This window comes from Sander lucioperca, chromosome 9, assembly GCF_008315115.2.
Source record: "Sander lucioperca isolate FBNREF2018 chromosome 9, SLUC_FBN_1.2, whole genome shotgun sequence".
NCBI lineage: Eukaryota > Metazoa > Chordata > Actinopteri > Perciformes > Percidae > Sander > Sander lucioperca.
This window is the reverse complement of record NC_050181.1, coordinates 12,049,560-12,070,818: the sequence shown is the minus strand read 5'-3', so window position 1 is coordinate 12,070,818 and position 21,259 is coordinate 12,049,560. Positions and strand designations below refer to the sequence as shown.

At 41.2% G+C, this 21,259-nt stretch overlaps 1 protein-coding gene across 11 annotated transcripts; it reads left to right on the top strand.

The window, feature by feature from the left end:
* The first annotated feature begins 102 nt into the window (after positions 1–102).
* Positions 103–21,259, top strand: per2 (period circadian clock 2). Of its 11 annotated transcripts, none has more exons than XM_031294271.2 (25): positions 103–255; positions 4,794–5,340; positions 9,015–9,107; positions 9,249–9,403; positions 9,951–10,072; positions 10,222–10,423; positions 11,061–11,112; positions 11,567–11,709; positions 11,894–11,972; positions 12,096–12,202; positions 12,303–12,456; positions 12,587–12,701; positions 12,905–13,054; positions 13,368–13,458; positions 13,618–13,798; positions 14,187–14,311; positions 14,471–14,677; positions 15,378–15,644; positions 16,064–16,992; positions 17,329–17,442; positions 17,887–18,094; positions 18,416–18,542; positions 19,318–19,468; positions 19,928–19,975; positions 20,006–21,259. In XM_031294271.2, exons 2-25 carry the CDS (start codon positions 4,913–4,915, stop codon positions 20,126–20,128), a joined length of 4,371 nt encoding a protein of 1,456 aa, XP_031150131.1. In that variant the 5' UTR covers positions 103–255; positions 4,794–4,912; the 3' UTR covers positions 20,129–21,259. The 11 variants fall into 11 exon arrangements, with proteins under 11 accessions (XP_031150131.1, XP_035860640.1, XP_031150130.1 ...); XM_031294266.2 differs by adding an exon at positions 3,313–3,538 and having other exon boundaries at positions 105–255; positions 19,928–21,259; XM_036004747.1 differs by having other exon boundaries at positions 104–255; positions 4,886–5,340; positions 19,928–21,259.

Sequence of the window (21,259 nt, the reverse complement as noted above, 5' to 3'; positions counted from 1 at the left end):
GCGCCTATTGGTTCACAGCGCTGTGAGGTACAGATAAACGGCTCTCTGGACCAATGGGCGAAGAGATGCAGGAAGAGCCGCTCGAAATCAGGTCACTCTGGAGATCCAGGGCAGAGTTACGTATTTGGGAAACTGAACGGGAAAGAGCAGTGTCGTACAGTACACTTTCTCTAGTCGGGACCATACAGAGCTCTAATAACAAGGCTTTTATTTCACGAAGACAGCGGGATCGGTAGAGGATTTGCCTTTTATGAGGTTGGTGGAGTTTTATAAATGTAACGTACGCGAGTTGTAACATGCAATTTTGGTGTTGCTGTGCGATACAGATGTTTTAAAATGCGACAAATGAAGATAACATCATCGTTAACGCGCTGTGCTCTAAATGATGTAAAATACTCTAGCCTATGAACGTGTAAGTTGCGTAACTGTGTCAGTGCGTGAAAGTTGCATAACTGTGTCAGTGTGACTGAATCCCGGTCAGTAGACTACTGCAGGCCAATAGCCCTGCCCCTGCCCTCATGACAGCGGTGCGGAAGTAACCCTTGTATGGCTATACCACCAGTGACCATTAGTGACCTGGGCTCAAGTAACCTACATTTACATAAGAAGAGTAGATGGATTACGCAGTAAAACTGACAACCTATCACGATGCTGCAAAGTTGTTATAGAACAGCTGACAACAATAACTGGTGGGAATGTCGGAGTCACGTGGTGCATTATTAGACTACTTTCTGGTTTCACATCAAAACCGGCATAATAACGCCTTACATAAAGAGTCTGCAGCAGCACATGGCAGAAGGATATATCTTCACCAGTTAGATAATTTCCAAGATGTGAGCGATTGTTTTCCCTGAGACAACGTGACATCATGATGTAAGGCTTGAGTCAGGCGGTTTAGTTGGCTATGATGTAAAAATGTTACATCGAAGACATCGCTTTTTGGGTGCATTAATTCGTTATTTGTTTGACAGTTATGTTTACGGCAGAGGTTTGAAGTACTTAAAGTCAATAGGCTATGATGGCCTACTGTAACCAAGTATTGTAGCCTATGCGTTAATACATTTGCTTTAGGGATCAGCTGTAGTTACAACTATATGTTCCGAAACAATTTGTTCCTTCACCTGAACTATCCCATACCGAGTACCGATCTGATCCAGCGTGTTAATAAATATATAATTTATTATGTTTTAACAGCTGTAGCTATACTACTATCCCGGTATGGATGTAATATGATTGCTATCATATGGTCTGGTTCATGTTAAACTCTTTGTGAAACAAACACACAAACAAACAGTGAATGTCAGAAAACTTAGTTTTATTATCCAGTTTGACAGTCAGTCATAACAGAAAAAGAACATAAACTACTTTAAAGTAGTTTTCTTCAGGGCTAAATTACGTGGTATACAGAGTAGTTTGCCGATATCGGTACCAGCACATAGGCAGTATTTGAGGCTTTTCATCGGAATATCTCTAGTTACAATCCTACTGGCAGTTTGGAAAGATTATTAACTGCAGGCAAAGAAACTGATTACATTCCTCCTGTTGTCATCTACTCTTGTATCTACAAAAATGTTCTTTTCAGGAAATATCGAAAAAATGTACTACACAATGCATGTTTGACATGTCAAGAGTTTTTAAAATGGAAGTTAGAGAATTGTCCCAACCTGGGCAGCAGTAACCTGAAAGAATTAAAATCCCATAAAACCCTAAAAAAAAAAGAGATAAAAGTTTTTAGCTGACAGTATCAAGCATTGCTGGTTTTTAAATCAAACTAAACCAGACTGAAATATACAATTAAAATACTTTTTAATGGTCGGTTTGATATTAACAATTCAACTTCCTTAATATTTTACTTCTGATAGGCTACCTGATTTTATTTTACTTTTAATACTTGTTTGCTTTTACTTAAAGTGAAAGTTTGAATGGAGGACTGTTTACATTTACTGAGATACATTGTCTTATTGTCTAAATAGAGGGGGTGCATGGATCAATTAAAAGTCATGGCACATGTGTGCATGGTTGGAGGCCACTGGCTTGGACTTTGCCTAAAGAAACAGAAAGCAAGAAGAAGCCATCCAAAAGCAGGAGTTGGTGATACAAACGTTGCTAGGATGTATTTAAGATGACACAATGAAATAGCATTTTGCCCCTTAATCATCAGTATTTAGCACTGAAACATTACATTTTAATTCAACAGTGATTCTCTGTGTGACAGCTGGTAGTCCAGCAGCATACAGAATATCAGCAGCAAGTCCAAAGTGGCTACAGTCATATTCAGCTTCCCTTTGGTGACTGGAAAGGGAAGAGAAAGGATGACTGGCACATGTAAGGCTGGTGAGGGAGAAGTTATTTAGACTTGTTTATCTCACTTGGAATGTTTGGCATTATGTAGGGTACAAATTTCCACACCCATGATTGCAGAATGAGAGGATGTGATTGCAAATTATTTTTTTTTAAACTTATTGTCTGGCAAACTTTATTCAAGGATTGGAAGGATGCTGTCAAAGCATACCATGTTGCAGGACAGCCTAGCTTACTTTCTCTAAAACGAACGTTTTTAATCTCAAATTGGAAAGGTTTGTGTGAACACTGAATATAGGTTATATTTTCATGTCAGTGGCTTTATGTAAGGTTCCCTAACTGAACTCTGGTGGTCTATGAACTAAAGACAAAAATGGCAAACTTAATCTTCCCTTTGTGATGGGACAGTAAGTCATCATGCAAATTGAGTCAATTGTACAAGATGATGACGACATAGTGCAATTAAAAAAATAAAGGCTTCCAGCATGATACATAGTTATAAAACCGCAGCATTAGATAATATGATCAGAGCACTGTGACATGAATATATATATAACTTTTTTTTTTACAATTAGACAAAAGAGAATATTTTATGATGATTGAGAACAGCAGCAAGTGGGAAAATAACGATGAAACAGAGGAAGGAATCTCTGTCTTTCCACCAGTTAAAAAAACTGCGTTCACCACTACATCGGTGGCTAAACCTAACAATCATCAAAACATAATCAAATTTTAATTTCCGACCCTGATTACAAGCTTAACTGTAATTGTTTAAGCCATCAGTCTGAATGGAGTGTTCCATACTTTTTACATGAAAAAGTACATTTCTTTTAAATTACCTCCCTTAAAGTCCCCTAAGATTCAAAAAGGCCAAGTGGGCAACATGTACCCAACAGGTCAGCCTTTGATAGCCCAGAATGATTTTTTGATTGCATTAAAATGACTGAAAGGGCCCAAGAGGAGTACCATATAACCTGTAATTGTGTTATGTTTGTCATCTTGCCTTGTTAGCCACCTGTTGCACGTTGTACCCACCTCAATGTAGGATACAACTGCTTCCTAGACCTATGGCATCAAGTTCCCTGTGAGATCATTCTAATTTTCAAAATTGGTGGACACGTCATAGGAAATCTACGTTACTCTCCTCCAATTCCTTCCCTGCAGCAGCTCAACAGGATGAAGTAGATTCAGTTAATGACTGGAAAAAAAGCGATCACAGATATTGAAGTAGCCTGAGGTAACCCTTACTGCAGAGGTGGATTTGACATTTATAGGCTATCATCAGCAATAGTAAACAACTTAGCACACAGTAAATATATTAAATACTGTTAGTGACCTTTATTTTATGCTATTTATTGATTGTTCTTATTAATGATCTTTTAATCAAGTAAGAATTTGAGCGACTGCTATTTTGATTAAAGTTCTCTGTTTCTGTAACGGGGAAATGAAGTGGGTCTGTACAATAAAGTATCTCATAAATATGTTAGTGGTGGTAAGCTAAATATGTAATTGTCCATTCAGAGTGCTTGCATCCCGTACCGGTAGGTCTGCAGCAGCACAAATGTCTATTCTCTTTTTGTCTTTTTACATCTCTCTACCTTGTTTGTATTTTCTTTACTGACTCACTTATTCACTCTTTCTCTCTTAACTCAGTTCAACTTCAATTCAGTGCATTTTTATTGGCATTAAACAATGTTGCCAAAACAAAAACATGCATTTCCTTAAAAAAAAAAACTTAAGTGCAACAAAAAGTATAAACATGTATCGCTAGTCACTGTCTGTCAGTATCTCATCAAAGTGGAAATGCTCACCTAATACTTTATTCTTTCTGAATATCAGGCACATTGGCAGTCAGCTCTTTAACTTTGGTATTTATATAGCATCATTATCTGAGATGACACTGGTTTTGTATAGAGCAGTGTTAAAAGCCACAGAAAACTGGGCCACACTGTCGGCCAGCAACCTTTGGTGGCATTCAGATCAACGCTGTCTAGTGTTTTAAGTGTCCCAGGGTGGATGATCCTTTGAAAGGGTTGGAGGGCTCAGATGGGACAGACCGACTGTTCTTAAAGGCCACACAGTCTGTACAAGGGAGCTTTTTATTTTTGACTGTATATCGAGAAGCTCCTGCAGGGCTCTTCAGAGGTGAGGGGTTTAATCAGACGAAAGACAAACACACACCTTTTTGAAGGAGGAGTGATGAACGTTTATTTGAATTCCTGTTGTCTAGATGGCCACTGATTTCAGTTCATATCAGTATGGCATTGAAATGGTCTTGCAAAGACTTGAAACTTACTTGACATAGGTGATTTGTTTTAGTTTTTTTCCACTTGAACACTGATTAACTAGGGTAATGATCCGTTGCAGTCATAGGATTCCACTATATGTCTACTCAATCATTGGTTTTCCAAATATGAAATACTAAATATGCATAATTTGCAATAGACAAGCGTAAACTTCATTACTAATGTGTAATCTTCTTCTCTCAACAGATCAATCCGTGTCCTCTTTCATTCTCTCCGGCGACACCCTTGTGAAAATGGGGTGATTGTGTTCTTTTATCATTCAATTACAACTAACCCAGAACAAGCCCAGGACAGAACTCCTCCTGATGTCGGAAGATTCAGCCTCCAAGCTCTATCACTTCTCGGTTCTGGAGGACCAGAAAGGAGTCTCATGCAGCTCCATGCCAAGGGGGGCCTCAGGGTGCAGCGCCATGGCACAACTGCACCGGATGGGTGGCTACAGCCAAAGTGGGCCTGATTTAGGCCTCCCCTCAGAGGGCAGCGACAGCAGTGGTCAGGACCCTCCTGCCTCGCCGCCCAAGCATCGCAAGACCGCCCGCTCCCTACCGCTCCCCAAGGAGGACGTGGAGATGAAGAGCAGTGGCTCCAGCGGGAGTGGAACCGAATCACAGGGCAATGAAAGCCACGGCAACAATAGTCATGGCAACGAGAGCCACGACCATTCGTCGATGAGCAGCTCCAATGGCACCAGTAAAGACTCAGCACTGCTGGAATCTTCTGAAAGCAACAAGAGGTCAGTGGTAGTTGTGGGAATGATGAAGCCATCAGTAGACCTGTTTATTTTTCTGACATGCTTACTGTGATAGTGAAGAAAAGAGGGAGAGAGAAACTAGAGCTACTGTTCTTATTAGCAGGATAGCACCGGTATGTTTACTGTGCAGGAATCCTCTCTGTATCCACTGATCTTTGGTCTAGTCAGCACTCTCTGACCTTTGGTGACAGTAAATCAAAGTAGGGATTCTTTTTTTAAATAAAACACTCTTGAGCTGAACTTTTTAAAAACTCTGAAGAGTGAGGAGTCAGGCAGGAGATGTGAAATGGGGTGAAGGTTACTCTTTCAAATGAAAAGGCTTACACAGGAAAGCTGTTTTGTAAGCTGAGTACTGCCCTCGTTGTCAAAACAGCTGCATGTAAAATGATGCTTGCTGTTTCAGCCACTGTATCGTAAAGCACACTTGCATGCACATGCCGTATAAAACATTAAATATGCAGGGAAATACGCATTGATTGCGATGCAGTATCTATACTGTTACATTTTTAAGCCATAGCATCTACCAATAGTTCAGTGTAAAAGATAGAAGCAACCAATAATACAAATCACAGCTGTCATGGCTCACAAAAAGGGTCATAGCTGACAAATTATGCTGGACTTCACTTCTCTTCCTTTCGCCCTTGTAGTTAACTTTGACATATTCATATAGACTCATGTCTTTTAGGCATACAAAATAATGTCCGCTTTGCCTTCTGCCACCACAGTCTTGACCTAATGAATGCAGCTATAAGCACCGGATGTGTTTTTCAGCGTTGACTAATGTCTAACTGTTATTTTAGCCATGTAGCTCAGCTCTACCACACACCTTTTTACTTTACTCAGCCTGTTGAGCCCATAGATATTGAACATGTTATATCTATGATTAAGCCTACTTGTTTGAAGACTTGTAGGTGACAGAGTTAAACATGTTTAGCCAGCTTCTTTGCTCTGAGTCTGTACAGCAAATGAGCCCTACTACACAGGCATTTGGTTGAATCATAATGATATAACATTTCCAAAATTCTGCCTGGAAGTGACCACAGTGTGACTTAAAAAGTAGTTTCAGACACTATGCAGTCTGCCCTCAAGACAACCAGAGCGGGTCTGTTGCTGCCAGTAAGGAAGACCGGATTGACGTCATCTGGGAGACTGGCTTTCTCTCAATACCAGACGGGCTGTGTCATGCTCTCCAACTCCTCGTTATTGCCATGGCAATGCAATGTTTATCTCTGTTTGTCACTGGGCGGAGGAAGCAGAGTTGCAAGCTTGAATGTTCTTTCCTATGGTTCTTTCTTTCTCACTTTCAGCTCTGTCTGTCTTACCTCACTTTACCTTTTAAATCCATTACTTTTTCTTTTTTTTTTACCACTCCCCTTGCTTGTCAACATGCGAATTAGCCCACTGAACACTTGAAGGCTATATTTGAAAGAATTAGATAGCTGTTGGTGCATAGAGAGGCTATTTGTATAGGTGTTCTCTATTCTAAGGCAGGTAAGCAGATTATAGTAACCTGAGTTGTAGCTCTTAGAGCTGTTATTAGTTTTAAATTAAGCTTGTCAGCTAATACAGTGGACTGCATACACAGAGTTCAGTTGACTGCCTACCTTCAGTTTGAATCAAACTGTGGTGTATTACTACCACATGATACACAGAATTGAAATGGTTAAAACAATGGGTGGCTTTCTGTGCATTAACTCTTTTAGTTACTGATATTCTAGAGCCTTTGGATTGCTTTTCTTTTTTGGGAAACAAATACCAACAAATTCAGCTGCTGCCCAGTCTTCTGGAGCCTAGTACAGTGTGCAAGCTGAACAGATGCTGAAGTTAGTACTATGCTGAAATAATTAAAGACTGATAACATTATTTACATTCAGAAAAGTAAGATGATTAAGGTAAAGTCTTTTTTTAACTGAATTGACTCCTTTTGTAAATACTTTTTTGTGCTCTGTCCTGTCCATCTGCCCTTTGCAGCAGCAGCTCTTTGTATTTCCTTTGTGCATTGCATTGTGGGGCAATAGTGTACATCAACAGCACTATCCATCAGATTAAGTGTGCATACTGACATTTTTTGGTTATTTTCCAGTATGAACACACTACAGTATACTATACTGAAAATCTGCTTAGCGTATGCAATTTGCAGTAGAATTAGGTCAAAGCTCTGGTTTTGACAAATCTCCATTATGACAAAGGTCTTCTAACAAAGCCACCTTGTCCTCGGCTCTTTGAGCACCCTGTTTTGTAACATGTCAGCAGAAGGTTGCACACTACCACACTGTCAATAAGCATTCTGTAATAAAGTCTCTAAGTTTCTAAGTCTCACTTTAATACATGCTCAGTTTTTACAGTCTAAAACCAGCTGTTGAATTCCTGAGCCCTGAAGGATACACTTGATAGAATAAGAGGCCTGCTTGTGCTTAAGAGGCTATTTGTATAGGTGTTCTCTATTCTTAGTCAGGTAGGCAGGTTATACATAGCAACCTGAGTTGTGGTGAGTCAGTGTCTCAGAGGGCTTTCGATTTTACTGTATTAGTGCAATCAGTGTTAAGCTTGTAGGTTAATGCAGTGGATCAAACACACATACACACACTCTTCAGGTCTTTACATGAGTCTTACTTCATTGAGTCTCCACCACAAATACATTAATCTTTGTTTTGAAAAGTTTTTCACAAACAGGCAGATACAGAAACAAGCATGAGAAAAATGGGACATTAAAACCACTACATGTTAAGTTTGACAAAACGTATTGACTCAAGGTCCACTTACTTGGCTTTTTTCAGAACTTCCAAACCACCTCACAGTCTTTCTCAGCTGTCGGAGTTTGCTCAAATGTACCGAGTACATTTATTCCAGATATGCAGCACACACTTTGAGCTTTGACCAACAGATGACTCACTTTGCATTGCTTGCTTGTTCATATAGGAACTTACACAGGTGTGGGAGAGATAGAACATGTCATATACTCACTGCCATTTGGTGAAATAAGTAGTCCATGATGTATTTTTTTGTGTGTAAATACTCCCGTCAGGGGTCCAGGAGGGTCAAACGACTTAGGGAGCAGAAAGGTAAACTGGAAAAAGCAAGAATTTTAGATATTTTTTATTTCAGGGCACCAAGAGAGCCGTTTTCAGAATTTCTATCTTTGCTCCTGCTCCTGTATTTAGGCCCCTAATTCTTGCAGTATTGGTGCTTTCCTGCTGTGTAGCTACAGCAGGAAAGGTCCACAAGGAAGTGAGACGGACCTCAGATTTGGAGTGTGATTTCTTTTGTACAGCCTGGCTGCTAAATGAGAGTGAAGCTGCGTCCACACTGTTCTCAATTCACTTTCACAAAGGCAGAATTTGACTTATCTATTTTGGCCTTACTTAGCCATATTGTGAGATTGAGTATGTTTTTTTTTTTTTATTATAAGGTAACTTGAGCACCTTAACGACGGGTGTCTCCACTGGGTGAGAAGGGGATTTTGTATCCAATCCGTCTTCTGTTTGATTACCAATATGGATTTTTGTTTAACTTTAATTTAGTGAAGGAGGAGTTAAAATCTGACTGAATTAGAATCAGTTGCAAGTCTCTTTCTCTCTGTTTGTGTCTCTCTTTGAGGTGATTGGTGTAATCTTTATTTGTTCCAAAATGTTCAGTTGTTCTTCTCTTCCCAACAGCTCGAACTCTCACAGTCCGTCTCCTCCCAGCAGCTCAAACGCCTTCAGTCTGCTAAGCTCAGAGCAGGATAACCCTTCAACCAGCGGCTGCAGGTCAGGGCACCAACCACCGCTGTAACACTGAAAACACTTCACAGAACAATGTTTTTTTATTTTTTATTTTTTATTTTTAAGGGAATGGTTTCCTTTTTGCAATATCTGACTTGCCGCTGTGTGTGTTTGTGCAACTTGCAGTAGTCAGGAGTCCGCCAAAGCAAAGACCCAGAAGGAGATGATTAAAACTCTGAAAGAGCTGAAGCTTTACCTGCCCACTGAGAAGAGACACAGTAGCAAGTCATCCACATTGAACACCCTCAAGTACGCACTGCGCTGCGTCAAACAAGTGGAAGGTAAAGTGCATTCATATCTCTCTGTCTTCTCTCTGCTCCTGTCTTGTGTGTTGCTGCCAATCTCTACACAGCTTATATTAAGGGCCTGTTCCTATTTATTTTGTTTAAGCTGTCTATAGTTTAATAATTCACTCCACACCAATAAGTACATTTACGAATGTAGCTATTTGTACACAAGAATGTCTTTTCTTTGGAAATCAGGAAGCATAGTAGCCAAATGAGATCCAAAAAAATAAATAAAGGCAAAACTTTGCGGAGGAGGGAACATTGTGTAGGCAGGTCTATGGGTAATGGTCTGTAGAGGCTTAATATCTACCCTGCCTAAATGTTTACAGATATAAACAATAAGTGGGCAGAGGTTCAACAGTGCAGTCAGTTTGGTTGTTACGGAATATGACGCATTTATCATAGCGCTGAGGCATTTCTCATCATTAAAAAATGTCTTTGACTTCAGTATGAATCGATCATCTTTTTGTTACCCATCTATTCTGTATTGTATAATATGTTGTGACCAGACTTTAATAAAATCACTATGTGTGTGTTGCAGCCAATGAGGAGTATTACCAGCTGTTGATGACCAATCACAGTCAACCTTCAGTCCTGGATGTATCCTCGTATACGATAGAGGAGATAGACAGTATTACTTCTGAATACACCCTTAGAAACAACGTGAGTCACGGAATTATCTTTAAACTAATACAAATATTAAAATCTCTTTTAGTTGCATATACTGGTGTGAAGGTTTTACTGATTGTGTTTGAGCAGTTGGGACAGGTTTCATCATTTATCCCACCATTTGGATTTTGTCTCCTCAACAGGTCTTTTTTGCAGTAGCAGTGTCTCTCGTTACAGGAAGGATAGTCTACATTTCTGATCAAGCTGCCTCCATCCTCAACTGCAAAAGAGAAGTTTTCAAGAAAAGCAAGTTTGTGGAATTTGTGATGCCCCAGGATGTTAGTGTCTTCTACAGCTTCACAACGCCCTACCGCCTGCCCTCCTGGAGCATGTGCACTGGAGCAGGTACATATATAACAGCTTCAAGGCTCTCTTCAGATGCAGTATCAATAATACTCGAGATAGATCATAATAGTGGTTAAGGAAGATGACTGTGAAAGGGATGATCATTCACACTGTCAATTTTTAAAGTACTTTGCATACATAAAATATGAATTGGAGAAATAAATGACTGAATGAGATCCCTGGATAGCCAGTCTGCTTGGTGACAAGTCAATGAAGCACAGGCTGCCATCATCATGGTGCATTAAGTTCAATTTGACCTGACGTTATTCATTCAAAAAAACTGAAGTTGGATAGAACAGACTGAGCTGTCTCAGGTGCTAAAGTAAAATGAATTACTGAATGGGGAGAACTCATTATCTCCTCTCCAGTTTAACTGATAGTGCCCAGATTGGCTTGTTGGTCCATAACCTTAAATCCGACCCAGAGCTGCACTTTATCTATTGTGATTTGTCCCCTATATGCATTATATATTTTGTCTTGCACACTAAATTAAGCCTTGACTCTGTTTAAATACATTGCATTTAAGTGCAGAGCTGAAGGTTGCTAGGTCACCTGCTGGAGCCTAGACCCCGATTAGCATTCGGCCGGATCTCGTTGCTTTTAAATTATTTAAAACATTTATTTTTCCTGTTTTCAGAGGCATCGCCGCCTGACTGCATGCAGGAGAAGTCCTTCTTCTGTCGTATCAGGTGGGTGTGTGTTGGTTTGAACACGGCGGTGGGCCATCTGCTGCTCGTACCTGTTTGCAGTTTTTATTCATACTGTCATTCCTCTCTAGATGTTTTTTAATTAGTTTGTGACATCATATTGTGAATTACAGCATTACATGCTTTTTCCAGCCCCCCCCACACACCCACACACACACACACACACACACACACACACACACACCTTACTTGTTTGGTCCTTCCATTGACTTTATCTTGCCAGACCTTTAATCTTATTCTGATGGAAATTACACGATCACACACCACTCTCATTAATTTTACACAGATATGAATGGAAACATAGCTAAGCACTGCCCCCTTGTTTTCAATAACTTAAAAATCCACAAACCCAGACAGGAATTCTTTGTGAAAACTTGTACTTCAATGGAACAAAAATCCTAATTGTTATGTATCTTTTCTTCTAACAAATTTCTAGTGGTGGTAATAAGTGTGAGGGAAATCTGCAGTACTATCCATTCCGCATGACACCCTACCGGATGAAGGTCCAAGACACAGTACATGCTGAAGACCAGTTCTGCTGCCTCCTGCTGGCTGAGATAGTTCACTCTGGTTATGATGGTGAGAACAATTTGTGTTTATTTATTGGAGGTCCTCATTAATCTTGACACTGTGAAATTGCTGTTCATCTTTGCACCATACTGCTCAATCACTATACTGTACTGTATATTGGACTAATAAACACATATACAAAATTGCCAGATTCGGTCAAGTACTTAAGAAATCTTTTCTCTTCCTTTTGAAGCACCCAGAATTCCAACAGACAAACGCATCTTCACCACCACACACACACCGAGTTGTGTGTTTCAGGATGTGGATGAGAGGTAAGTCATTGTGGGATGATTTCCTTTTGAACTAAAAAATTCTCACCTATCACAAGATAATAGAATTGGTGCTTTTGCTTGCCAACTAACCGAGCGAATTGTCATGTGTTTTGTGTAAATCAGGGCAGTTCCTCTCCTCGGGTACCTCCCCCAAGACCTGATTGGCACACCATTCCTCCTCCATCTGCATCCCAATGACCGACCGATTATGTTGGCCATTCACAGAAAGAGTGAGTCCTCAGAATTAAGTAGATTTCAGAATTGCCCATGTCTGCACAGGAAATCTGTCCCTATCATGATCTGACTATGTTATTTGGGCTTTCGCCGCAGTTCTTCAATTCGCAGGACAACCATTTGACCACTCGTCCGTCCGGTTCTGTGCGCAAAATGGGGAATACATCGTTCTTGACACCAGCTGGTCCAGTTTCGTCAACCCCTGGAGCCACAAGGTCTCCTTCGTTATCGGAAGACACAAAGTGCGCGTGTGAGTATTACTATCTTGCTGATACACTGTCTGTTATAGTGGCTGTCAATAAGCCACTCTTTGAATAGATAGGGATTTCACAGTTTATTATACTGTAGATAGACATTTATCAACCATGTGTTTTTACCAGGGGCCCCGTGAATGAAGATGTTTTTGCAGCCCCGGTCTCCACTGTCCAGGAGATGAAGACCATGGACTCTGACATCCAGGACATTACTGAGCAGATCCATCGGCTCCTGCTACAGGTGAGAGAGGAGAAAGGAGAACAAATGACACATAGTATTGATTATAGAAGAAGGGGTAGCTTATTTAAGCCATTAAAGTAGCTAGCATCAATGTAATAAATGTAAAGAAATGCACATGCTAATATATAGCTGAGGGATAAGAGCAACATCTTACTTAAAAAAAAACACAACAGGTTGGAAATTGTAAAACGACTTTCTTTCAGCCGGTCCGTAACAGTGGGTCCAGTGGCTACAGTAGTGTGAACAGAAATGACCACCCTGTGGGCATGAGCTCCTCTAGCGAGAGCCTCAACAACGGCAGCGGGAGCAAGATCCAACAAGAGGAGGAAGAAGTGAACGGCAAAGCCAGACCGGTGAGTGAAGTTTAGTACAGTGTGTTTTAGCCCATGTGGTCCTGCTACAGGATGATATGGCAATAGCAGATACTGGGTTGTTGAACTTATGCACAATAACTGTCCATGACTTGATTGTTCTTCAACTGAACGGGAGGATAAAATCACTTTAGCCCGAAGTTTAATATTTATTAATATTTATGGAAATTAATGTAACCAAGTTGGCCAATTTATTCCATATTCCTTTATTTTTGGATTGAAAAGTTTTAGCAAAATGTCCTACCAACATATTTGAAATCAGATGACTCTTGACTCTTGTGTCTCTATTTCACAGCGAACTTTTCAGGAAATCTGTAAAGGAATACATCTTCAGAAGAGCCAGGAGCAGCAGACAACCAGACCAGACATCAAGAAAAGCAATGGCAGTAAGTCCAGTTCATAACTACCTACACATTTTTGTTTAAATAGTTGAGAAAGTGTCTGAGCCAGAGACAGTAAGAAAGTTGTTGGAGAAAATACAATTTATATTTATTGTGAAATTGACCCCATCCTGGAGTTATCCCTAACTTCTGGCTTTTTTCCAGCAGAGTCTGTACAAAAGAGCTCAGCGGTGGTGCGGCCCAAAAACTCAGCAGCTCCCCTCAACTGGAAGGAGACAGAGGCCATCATGGAGGAGAGTAGGTCCTCTTCCCAGGAAGAGACAGCCTTCAGTGATCCGACCGTCTACTCCTACCAGCAGATCAGCTGTCTGGACAGTGTCGTCAGGTACGGAGATAGACATGATATTGAAGAATGGTTGAAGTTGAAATGTCTTTAATGTCCCCAAGGGGCAATTTGGTTCACAACAGGTAGCCAACACATACACATTCACACAAAAACACATAAAAACATGAGATAATAAATAGATAAGAGCATAAATACACATGTACACTATACGCAAATAAATGAAAAAAATATGTGGTAGCCGTGATCTTGTGTAGGATGTAATTTGAACCAAGCCTTGTACAATTAAATTGTATAGGTTATCCAACTTGTAACACATACTTAGTATGGTAAATACAAGCCATATAAAATAATTGAAATGCTACAAAAATCAACTAGCTACTCTTGCAGATAGCTAGTTGATAATGATGTGTTGTTATGATTCCTGTAGGTACTTGGAGGGCTGTAATGTTCCCATCACAATGAAGAGGAAGTGCCAATCTTCCTCTAACACCACGTCCTCTAACTCAGATGAGGACCAACAGAAAGAACCTAACAGCATGCAGGTGTCTGAAGGTATGTGTCCCCAATTCAGATCCTACCAATATTTATTATAGCAGACACTTATTGTCACCTCATCAGACAAAGCTACGGCCTCTCCTTTTAAACTCTTCTCTCAAACTCTACAATGCCAGTTCCTTTTCAGTATATCTTGTTCTCTGTTCTCTTTGGCAGAACCAGCCTTGTTGAAGGATCACTCTGTGCTCTCCGCATTGGATGATCAAGACAAAAAGTCCAGTGACGCAGCCACAGCGGTAGTGGGCACTTCATTGCCCCTACCTGTACCTAACAAAACCGAAAGCGTTGTGTCCATAACCAGCCAGTGTAGCTACAGTAGCACCATAGTGCATGTTGGGGACAAGAAACTTCGACCAGACTCAGGTACAGTGCCGTGAAAAAGTATTTGCTTCCAACCTGATTCCCCTAGTGTTACATATTTATCATACAAAGATATCCGATCTTCAGACAAAATCTACTATTAGAAAGTTAAAGAACTGTAACATAGCTTATTATGTAATTTACTTAAGGAAAAAAAGTTGTCCAAAAAAACAATAACTGCATTAAGTGTACATATTTGAAATGTAAATGTTTAACGTCAGTCTTGTGGGGAATTTAAGCCCACTCTTCTTTGCTCCGCTCAGACACAGTTGTAGATTAGAAGCATCATCTTATTTTTTGGAAGATTCGAAACTACTAAGTGTGACAAATATGCAGACACAGAAGATATCAGGAAAAGGGCAAATGGTTTGTCACAGCACTGTAAATCCAACTTTACGTCTGTACAGTATGTGTACGCGCTTCTTTCTCTGTGTCCTTCTATATGTGTATGTGTAGTTGCGTGTTATCATGATGGAAGTATGTAAGTGAATATCTGTGGGGTTCACACTTTTTTCCATTTTATTTTAAAGCCGTTTTTTCATTGGTGTCCAATGTTCCAATTCAAACCACTACAATGCTTGATCAACACTGCTTTTGTCGTTGTCACTGCCAATGCTAAACTGTCGTATTACATAAAACTCCACCTTTCATTGCTTTAGAGTATGTTAAAGTCCTTTCTCTACTGTCACCCTCTGACTTACAGATATCATAGGGGATATCCAAGGAACAGGAGAGACTGTAGAATCCAGCCAGAACCCCGGGGCTCCTCTTTCTGTTGTTTCACCTCCCAGTCAGGAGAGGGAGCCCTATAAGAAAAAACTTGGGTTGACCAAACAGGTTTTGGCAGCCCATACGCAGAAGGAGGAGCAGACCTTTCTGTATCGCTTCAGGGAGCATCAAGGACTCACAGCACTCAAAGAAAACTGCTCTCAGTACCTGGAGCGTCAGAGAGAACAGATCGCCAGCGATGGTACCTCTGACCACCATACTGACACATCATTTTAAAAGCCTTTAAAGGATAATGGCAGTTTATTACAACTTGGGTGTTATTTTTGTCTGTCTATCTGTAACTCTAATATTTTACTCCCCAAGTTAATTGCTGGATCTGTCTGACTGCTTATGTTTTTGCCCCAGTGGACTTTGTTGTAGGGATGTCACTGTGTTCTCAGACCTCTGCAAATACTTCGTTGAGTACAGTGTTATTATAAACGCTAGCAATGATGGCCAAAAATAAGACCCAGGTTTTAATCAGTTGGAATTTTCCTCTTACTCTGTAATTGTTACCTCATACTTGCCTTTTACTGGCAAATTGTAAAGTTTTCAATAATAATTACTTTCGTGAAATTCACAAATTACTCAAACTCTTTTTTGATTCTCTCTAATCTCTAGCTGTACCTGCTGCTCGATCCTACAATGAGGGTGGACCGATTGTACTGCCTACTGCGCGACGAGACGCACGAAATAAAAAGACCAAGTCAAAGCGAGCGAAGCAAATGGAGTCCTCAGATAGCACAGTGTCCCATCACAGACAACAACATCTGCGGCCTCCTCTTCTAAACCTCGGCCTTAACCCGACCTCTTGGTCTCGCTCTGACACCTCACAGTCAACTTTTCCCATGGCCTACCCCTCTGTGGTACCAGGCTACCCGCTCCAGGTTTACCCCGGAGCCAGTTCCCTACCTCCTCACACAGACGCCACTCTACAAGGCTTTGGGCACAATCAGGGCACCCAGTCCCCTCCCTGCCCCCCATCCATCCATCCTGCTCCCTACACCACCCCCATGGTCCCCCCCATGGTCACCCCCATTGTGGCTCTAATGCTGCCCATGCCCTACCCTTCAGTGGCCCCCGGACTGCCACCTCCACAGCCAGTGTACCACACAGTCACTGGTGGCTTCCCCACCCAATTGCAGCCTTTTGGCCAGGCTGCCTCTCCAGGCCAAGGGCCCTTCACAGATCCACCTTCCTTCAGTGTTCAGAACCAGTTCAGCACCCAGAACCATTTTGCTCTTCAAGCAGGCTGCCTGACCCCGTCGTTCTACTTCCCTCCATCCTTGGAAACCTCAAAGGCCCCCGTGGTGGAGGGCCAGTCTCGCTCCTCTACACCACAGTCTGGAGGAGATGGAGGCCAGGCGTCCCCACCCCTGTTCCAGTCTCGGTGCAGCTCACCCCTCAACCTCCTGGAGTTGGAGCTGTCTGTGGACCGGCAGGACAGCACAGTGCTGTCCTCTGGAGGACAAGGGAATAATGCGACTCAAAGGGAGAAAAGAGCAAGTGGCAACCATGCCAAGGAGAGGGAGCTGAAGCAGGTAAACAAGGTAATAAACCTCTTTTTGTTTGCTTTCCTGCTTTTCTTTTTCTCTCCTTTCCCAATGGCTCCCATTGCCTATGACTGATATTCTTTACCTGTAACATTCTTAAACTGTCAGGATAAAATGTCAATGCCCTGCTGAACTTTATCATTGTGAGTTGTTTGAACTCCAGTTGGTAGGCTGTGGCATGTTCCTCGGAGACATTCATTCATATGTGTCTCTGCCTTTCACGATTTAATGCCATCATCACAGTGATTCCTCCACATTATTCACAGTCAGTCTAGACATGAAATGTGGCCCAGGGTGTTAACCCATTATATTATTATCCCTTACACCCTTTAGCCATCTCTCAGTCTCCTTGGTCCACCTGGACCCTTGAATTGCGAGGGCTCGCCCCGTGTCTGTGAGCATTCTTGGGATAAAGTGTACTCTAGGCTAAGGGCTTGCAGCAAAGAGGTAGGCAAATCATCGGAAAACCTCCACACTTCTCCAATCCCATTCTTACCCGATTCCATATGTCAATTATAGCTAACAGTTTCTCTTTATTCCTTTTCATGACTTAGGAAAAGCATTTTTTAATTTTGCAAAGTTCTGGTCTATCCAGCCCTTTGCTGCATGTCGTCCCTCCTCTTTCTCCCCTTTCCTGTCTTCAAGCTATCCTGTTGATTAAAGGCCATAAAAAGCCCAAAAATAATCTTAAAACAAAGAAGAAAAAAAAGAAGTATACTCCCAGTTGAGTCTTTAAAAAATGCAGAGGCAGGATGCAACACAGCCAATGATACTGCACCTGCCTGTATCGTAAAGATGCAGGATAAGGAGGAAGTACTACAGTCTGCTGGCCAAAGCTATGAAGTCAAGCTCCTCTTAAATAGTATCTCTTTAATGTTTTTGTTTTTGCAGGAAAATTCACATGGTGAAGGGAACAACAGTGACACCAACTCTTTGTCCAGCGGCGTGTTGGACATAATTCCTGACGAGGACTCATGCTCAGGCACTGGCTCAGCCACCTCGGGGTCCATGGGCTCAGGGTCCAACGGCTGTAGAACTTCAGCCAGCGGGACATCTAAGAGCAGGACGTCAGCCAGTGGGACCTCCGGAAGTGGAAAAGGTCTGCACCTAAGTTTCAATCTTATGGCTATGATGAGATAAGTAAATGAGCAGGAAACACTGAATACAAGTAGCAATATGTTTGTTAATAGACATCCCATATCACAAGATTTACAGATGGAAGCACGTACAAAAATTGGTTACCAGATCAAACCCAGGGATTCTATGAATTCAGAAGTATGTACATAAGCTGTAGTGTAAAAAAAAAAAAAGAGAAGCTTACCAGCAACCACTGGCATATGCCCTTTAATGATATTGTCTTTTTGTAGTAAAAAATCTTTGTTTCAAAAGTATTAATACTGTGCTCTTTGGGTGTTCTCAGGAAGCAACAATAGTAGTCAATACTTTGGCAGCGTGGACTCGTCCCAGAACAGCCAGAAGGTCAAAGATCACTTGAACGGCAGCGAGGGACAGGCCGTGGAGATGGACCACAGCGAACACTTCATCAAGTATGTACTGCAGGACCCGCTGGGACTGCTCACTATATGTTGAATTAGAGATAACTTAAGCATAATTTACATGCCAGTTGATGCTGTCTTTGAAGGCGAGAGTTTATCAGCATCAGCAGTTTATAAGTCACTAGATACGTGTAACTCCTCCTACCATAGCTCTTCTCAGTGCTGTTGTCTGTTTTCTGCTGCTCACACATCTCAAAGTGAGTGTTTTGCTGTCTTCAGGCAGCACCACTAAATATACAAATAAGCCCTTTTTACTCAAGCTGTCATAAGACCATCACATACTCCTGCACACCATTTCTGTCCTGTGTAAGTGGCCAAAACTGTTGTTAATCATGTGTTGTTTAACTGTTACTATTCCCTTGCAGTTGCATTGCCTCGTTTATGAGGGACAGCACATGAAATAGGAAAAAGGGTTAGGAAATAGAAATAGAATCAGGAACTCTTAGCAGGATTGTTGCTGGGACCACTAGATGGCACACTTACATTAACACAGAGTCATTAGGTAGGAGGTACCTGACATTGAATTAGACTGTGGACTTGGTTGTATATGGTAAACAAAGGTTTCAGTTGCAAACACTTCAATAGCTCGAGATAATTACAAAAAGCAAAGCAATGTTGTTTTCACCGTTAATGATTCTCCAACATTAGGAATATATCATCCAACCCACTTATTTAGCAAACCCCGGCCTCATAAAGGTTTGTCAGATACCGACTGTTGGGTAGAGGATTGAATGTGGCTGTGTTTGTGTGTTTGCTGTATCTGCAGTGACATCCAGAGAGTTCTCAGACAGGACCGAGAGAAGCTGAGGCTGCTGCAGAAGAACCAGCCACACTTTTCAGAGGAGCAGAAGAAGGAGCTGGTGGAGGTCTACCCCTGGTTCAAGAAGGGATGTCTGCCCAAGGCAATAGACATCAAGGTAGAATGAATCTTTATTTATTCCATGCCATTCAATTAATTTCAATTTAGTTAGGCTTCAAAGTGAAATATGTGCAAAATCAGGGTTTTAGTCCAGATGGTTTTACACTCATGTTTTATCTTGTTTATCAATTTTAAATGATTGACATGACATTTTTTTTTGTAACAGTTTGTTAGATACATTACATTAGATTATATCAAACTGGTGAAAGTAATTTGAAGATGTTGTTTTTTAAGGAAACAGTGTTTTTTTTTTACAAGTACATGTACGCAGGTCAGAGTTAATATGTTATATCATTTGGATAATATTTGTTTTTGTTTGGTTTTTTGGCTTGAGATGTTTCTTGAAAAAAAAAAAAAAAAAGCCAAAGTTGTACACCCCTGTCTTTCTCATTGTTTCTCAAATGCACAACTTTTTCTATGTCCCCTCTCACCTTCTCATTTTGTCTTTGCTGTCCAGGCGTGCTCCTGCTGTGCCGGTGTGTCAGAGGGAGCAGCAACAGAGCAAGCGGCGGTGACGGCAGCAATAGCGACGGAGGCGGTGGCAGCGGCGGCAGCAACAGCGGAGGATCAGCCAGACCTAGACATTGGTGATACAGAGACGGGGGAGGTCAGCTGCCAGCAGAGAATCCTCAAACACTCTACAGATACAACCAGCTAGACAATAAACTTCTCAGGATTTTCAGTGAGATTAGTCATCTCTTCAGCCTTTTTGTTTTTGTACGAGTGAAGAGGGACCTAGATTAGTTAAAGCATCATACAGGCCCTTTGCTCTTCACACAACATTCTTTATTACTGTCTCTGTTTTGCTCTTAAGATTTCTGGCTGGAACAGTCAGGACTTTTGCAGAATGTGAATATACAAGTGCTGGACTCTGAGACTATGTATGTTCATGAATTTGTTTCTGTGTAGCACTTAACACAGCGCAACATATGCACTGATCAGGAGATGCCCCAATAAGGGAAACACTATACTGTATGTGCTCATACACCAACCAACTGGAGGCCGCTTCATGCACGTCAGGAAATGGCACTGTGGTGTTGTAAGTGCTGCAGTAAATGAATGAATTCAGCATTTTGTGACGCAATTTCCTCAGTTACAACAACACCATGCTACGACAGCATGTGGTGAGAACAGGTGGAGTTAAGTTCCAGCCGCTCCTGTCATGATTAGCCTAAAGCACCAAATGAACGGATGATTGCACTTCGTGGGCTGCACTGGAAGAAGGGGGAAAACACGAGTTAGGAAATTAAAGTCCAAAAAACAAACTTGCTCCTGTATACAGCAGTGACCAGGCATGGACTCATCGGCAATTGGTGAAGCTTCCGACTGGAAAACCTACTCACATTATTCACTAAAGTAGAAATAATGAAAATGCAATGCAAGAAATATAGTAGCATAAAATGGAAAAGTACATTTGTTACTGATCCCCAGGCACGGTGGAGGTGCTGAACACATTTGAGACTGCACTAAGAAAAGGACAATCAGGTGAAACATGTCCTGTAAAGTTAAATCTACTCACCAGCCCATCACGTTATACTGTTTCTGAGAAAGTATCCTCAAAATTTGCATTTTTCGAGTCGCCAGTGTCACTTTATGCATATTTCTATTCAGCATTTGTTTCACTATCAACTGTGGAAGTTATTAAATGCTTGTGTGAATGTTTGTTAACAGTCTTTGACTCTGAGCATTTTTTATTTTTTTACATACACCGTTTTCTGTATGAGACTTGTGTTTTTAAGTTATTTATGGAAACGCCTGCTTAAAAAGTAGGACTAAGATGATTACTATA

Bases quoted from the DNA above. Each gene is read 5' to 3' on its own strand.
- per2 (XM_036004747.1), top strand. From the start codon at position 4,913: ATGTCGGAAGATTCAGCCTCCAAGCTCTATCACTTCTCGGTTCTGGAG. The intron at 11,973-12,095 runs GTAAGTCATTGT...TGTGTAAATCAG, and splicing joins TTTCAGGATGTGGATGAGAG to GGCAGTTCCTCTCCTCGGGT. The intron at 14,678-15,377 runs GTACAGTGCCGT...TCTGACTTACAG, and splicing joins GAAACTTCGACCAGACTCAG to ATATCATAGGGGATATCCAA.